A 5,000-nucleotide genomic window follows, 5' to 3' on the forward strand; every position below is an offset into this window, starting at 1 on the left:
TTTGATCATATGAATCATGTAACTCTTGTGTTCAAAGTTCACCAGAGAGGAGTTGGTGGATCCTTTTCAAGTATTATTGCTGAAAATCTAACCAGACTGGTGGCCATTTACTTTTCAAAATATAACCTCATGATCTGTAGTTTGCGTTTGAAAGGTGTAATGACTTGTGAATCCCTCCCATCTCTTAATGGGAAATTTGTGTTTGTTGAATACTATTTCAGAGATCTTATCCGATTTACTGTATTTGTAGGTAGTAGGATGGCCAGGGCACCAGCCACTCATTGAGATACTACGAAAAGAAAGTTATGGTGTCCTTTGACTGGCCAGAGAGTACTACACTGGATCCTTCTCTCTGCTTACAGGTCACTTTCCCTTTGCCTACTCATATACCGAATAGTCTGGCCTATTTTTTACAGATTCTCATCTGTCTTCATACACCTGACAACACTGACATTACAAACAATTCTTCTTTATCCAAGGGGCTAACTGCTCCACTGTGATTGTTCAGTGGCCACTTTCCTCTTGGTATCGGTATAAGAGACTCTTTAGCAATGGTAAGCAGCTCTTCAAGGAGAGAGACACTACAAAATCAAATCATTGTTCTCTAGTGTTGGGTAGTGTTATAGCCTCTGTACCATGGTCTTCCACTATTTCTTGGGTTCGAGTTCTCTTGCTTGAGGGTACACTCGGGTGCACTATCCTCTCTGATTTATCTTCCTCTTGTTTCCTGATAGTTTATATAGGAAAACTTTATTTCAGTGTTCTTATTACTCTTAAAATATTTCATTTTTCATTATTTCGTTTTCTCACTGTGCTATTCCCTGTTGGGGCCCCTGAGCCTATAGCATCCTGCTTTTCGAACTAGGGTTGTTGCTTAGCAAGTAATAATAATAATAATAATAACAATAATAATAATGATAATAACAATAATAATAATAATAATAATAATAATAATAATAATAATAATGATAATAATAATAATAATAATAATAATAATAATAATAATAATATCAAAATTACCACTTCATGAAATTACCTCTCTTAGATCGCTATAATAATGTCTGCTGTATCCTTAATCACTGTCTAAACTTAAAATCGAAATACTTTAAACTAAATTTACTTAAGTAGTCTATCGTAGCCAACAACAACATTTGATGATTCTCTGTGTATGATGAATATGGTAAGGTGAAGAAGTGTCTTCAGAGAGATCGCTAATGCTCCTGAGAGTCTGACGTGGAAATGATGTTTCCTCTTTACTGAGACAAGTTTTGTCTAATTTTGCTTCTATAGATCATATATATCTCTCTGTCGCTAATAAGGATTTCCAGGTTATTTTAAAAAAATATGTTTACCTATTCTTGAATGTTTTTGTTTTTATGATAATAATCCAAAAACTATGCCATATAAAGCATATATTATATCGAATTATGTTTAACATTTGGCTTTTCCTTTGAAAAGTATAAATACTCGATAATATTATACAAGTTTTTTTTTCTTGGTGTTATGCTTAAATGTTTGAATGATCCTCCTAATCAAATAGTTGTTGTTGTTGTTATATCTCATCTATAAATCCATAACTACCTCCTTATTCCTTCCTAAACTCAGGTACATGTAGTGTACTGTGAAGAACAATGAATTATTGATCAGTCATATATTATATGGTCAGCACTAAAACCCTTTTCCAACTAGGCTAGTTCTAGGAAAGGTCTGACATTTGCATTTGCCTGAAGGACCATCCAAAACTCCCACCAATAGCTCACAAGGAGAATGAGAGAGCGAACAGTAAATGATGACTTTAAGTTTTGTGTGTGTTGTAAGATTTATGTGGAACCGAAGATGATGTGCAACCTGTTTTAAATCTTTCTTTTTATATATATATACAGTATATATATATATATATATATATATATAGTCAGAATAGAGTAATATTATATAGATTCCTACTTACGTATATATATATATATATATATATGTATGTGTGTGTGTGTGTGTTTATATATATAGATAAATAGACATAGACTGAGAATGGAATTTAAGGGATGAGGTAAGTGGTGAAAGGGGGATAAGGTAGAGAAAAGAATAAGAAAGAATAAGGCCTTCTATATTAATGAATATTCGCTGGCATTTCACATATAAAAGCCTTTGGAGAAAAAATTGTGTACAGTGACTTCTTGTTGTTTACCAAATTATGTTTCAGAGCTTAAGTAACGTTTTAAAATAGATGTCTTTTCATTACATATACAACGTTCTCATATCCCTTGACGATCTCGAATAAGGTACTTGCGCCTTCTTCTTGTTTCACTTTTGATAGATTTGAAATCATCATTTAGAGACAGAATTTATTTATATATGTGTTTCCCTCTAATTCTTATTCTCTTCACTCAAAATGATTGATCAGATCTACACTTTCCTTTCAGGGCATGACGAGCTTCTGCAAAGAATTCCTGGTAAGTCTCTTCTGGACTTTCATCATGATATTAAGAGTTTTTATTTAATCTGTTAATCCAGCAACTAATAATTAGTGTAAATATTAATCATCATCAGATAGACTGCGTTACGTAAGCATAAATTGATCATAGTTTCGAACAGTATCCTGAATTACACAGTTATTAGCATATTGAGAGTCTAATTTTTTTCATTGATGCAACCATTTGAAAAATCTTTAATTATATTTTCAGATATGCAGGAGAAATTCCAACATCTTGAAAATAATCTTCATGGTAATCTTTCTAATAGTAGTTATATTTTTTCTGATTTTTGAAATATATATATATATATATATATATAAATATATATATATATATATATATATATAAATATATATATACATATATATATATATATATATAAATATATATATATATATATATATATAAATATATATATATATATATATATATAAATTCTCGAACCAACTGGCAAGGTATTTTGAGATATCCGGTGTTCGATTGCTTATAAATCTGGTCAACTTAATTGATTGTCGTATTAAGTGAAAAACAAATCTTGATCCATAGAGTTGGAAAAACAGAGTTATTGGAATTTTTAGATTTATACTTTTTTTCAATTTATGCAAATATTTGAAAAAGAATTATTTGCTTTTTCAGATATGCAGGAGAAACTCGAACATCTTGAAAATAATCTTCAAGGTAATCTTTCCACTAATTATTTTATCTATTTTTAATTTCCCTATATTTTCTCTAAATTTTTGCTTTACACCCAGTAGTTGTCTTTTTCTGATTCTTGAAGCAGAATTACCAAGGTTTCATACCCCTATAACACAATCACTCACACACACACACACACACATATATTAATATATATATATATATATATATATGTGTATATATATATATATATATATATGTGTGTGTGTATACATATATATACATATATATATATATATATATATATTCATATATATAAATATATATGTGTATATATATATATATATATATATTAAGTATATTTAAAGTGTTTTTTTTCATATTCAAATAAGCCATATATATTTTTGATACATTAACGTGTGGATTCTCTTGACGACCTCGGGATCAGAACCCCAAGTGAAAAACCAACGTTTGTTCAATTATGATTTGGAAAAGCAGGCGGCCTATCATATTGGAAAGGGTAATAAATGAGATTTGCCTTGGAAAAACTATACTAAGCTAAGAGCTGTAGTCCCGAGAAAAAGACCAAAGTTGAGGAGGGCCAACTGAAGAAAGGAAGTAGCCTAAAAAACCACTTAATCTCCATGGATGACTTGAAGCTGTTCGGGAAAGATGCTAAGGAAGTAGACAAACTAATTCAGACTGTGAGAGTTTTATCAGGAGGTATCAATGTCGAATTAGAAATAGAAAAAGTGTTTCTTAGTTAACATTAAGAGAGGAAAAGTAATAAAGACTAAAGGGAGAGATTTGTCAGATGGATAAGTCCTCGAGAACATAGACGAAGCAGGCAACAAATACCTTGAGATAATAGAAGGACAGCCAATTAAACACCAAGAGTTGAAGGAAAAAAGATCAGATGAGACTGCGTGCTAAGAACCAAAGCTATAATAAAATCAAAAGTTCATTTTAGAATCTGGTGAAGGGTATAAACACATAGGTAGTACCACTTACCAACTACAATGGTGGAAGAGTAGTCAGAGCTATGCAGCATAAATGAATATATATATATATATATATATATATATATACATATATATATATATATATATATATATGTATATGTATGTATATATATAATGGAAAATTGATAATCACTACACAAGAGGGCGAATAATGACAGGCTCTATGCACCACATAGTGAAAGAGGAAAAGAACATTTTAGTTTAGCAGAATATGTAAACATTAAAGAAGTAGAGCTCTTTAACAGTACTTAAGATCATTGAAAAGGAATGGCTAAGGAGTTCATGGGAATAAGTGAGATGAAACGGGATGAAGATCTAGAAGAATATAAGGAGAGAAGTGGAAAAATGCATGGCCCATTCTTGAGAAAAACTGAAGATTTACCCTGTAAGGAAACACGGCTCTGGCTAAAGAAAATGAACTTAAGAAAAAAAAACAATAGATATTCAGAGAGCTATAGACGGAAATAACAACTCGTTAACGTGCAGGAAATGTAAGGAAAAATAGGAAACCAGTAACCATATCGCCAATGAATCTCAGAACTAGTTCAACATCAATATAAGAAATGATATAATACAGTGGATAACACTCTCCAATATAAAGACGGACAGAGTGATGCAAGACGACGAAAAAAAAAAGCATCCCTCAGAGAAATACTTTTTATTCCATATAGGAATCAATAAGTTCCCTTACATAGAGAGAACACATTTGAATTAATTCTCTTCTCTTTTCTGAATAATTATTATCATGAAATAAGAACTAACTTTCAATAAAGAGCTTATTATCATGGATTAAGTTAATTTATGATAATAATTTTCTCCATCCCCTGAATCCTCTTTCTCTGCCAAGAAGATCTTGCATATAATCTCCTTCTCT

The 5,000-nt window shown here is 30.8% G+C and overlaps 1 protein-coding gene across 5 annotated transcripts in view; it reads left to right on the forward strand.

Moving 5' to 3' along the window:
* Positions 1 to 5,000, forward strand: part of LOC137635837 (uncharacterized) — a 14,674-nt gene that overhangs the window by 1,412 nt on the left and 8,262 nt on the right. For 3 of the 5 annotated variants that reach the window (XM_068368273.1, XM_068368274.1, XM_068368276.1), the window contains exons 2-4: positions 2,418 to 2,447; positions 2,679 to 2,720; positions 3,105 to 3,146. In XM_068368273.1, the coding sequence (XP_068224374.1) occupies positions 2,418 to 2,447; positions 2,679 to 2,720; positions 3,105 to 3,146 (114 nt within the window). The remainder of the gene's footprint in view (positions 1 to 2,417; positions 2,448 to 2,678; positions 2,721 to 3,104; positions 3,147 to 5,000) is intronic. The other 2 variants (XM_068368275.1, XM_068368277.1) reach the window with 1 other exon arrangement.

This window comes from Palaemon carinicauda, unplaced genomic scaffold (assembly GCF_036898095.1).
Source record: "Palaemon carinicauda isolate YSFRI2023 unplaced genomic scaffold, ASM3689809v2 scaffold1829, whole genome shotgun sequence".
NCBI classification, from domain to species: domain Eukaryota; kingdom Metazoa; phylum Arthropoda; class Malacostraca; order Decapoda; family Palaemonidae; genus Palaemon; species Palaemon carinicauda.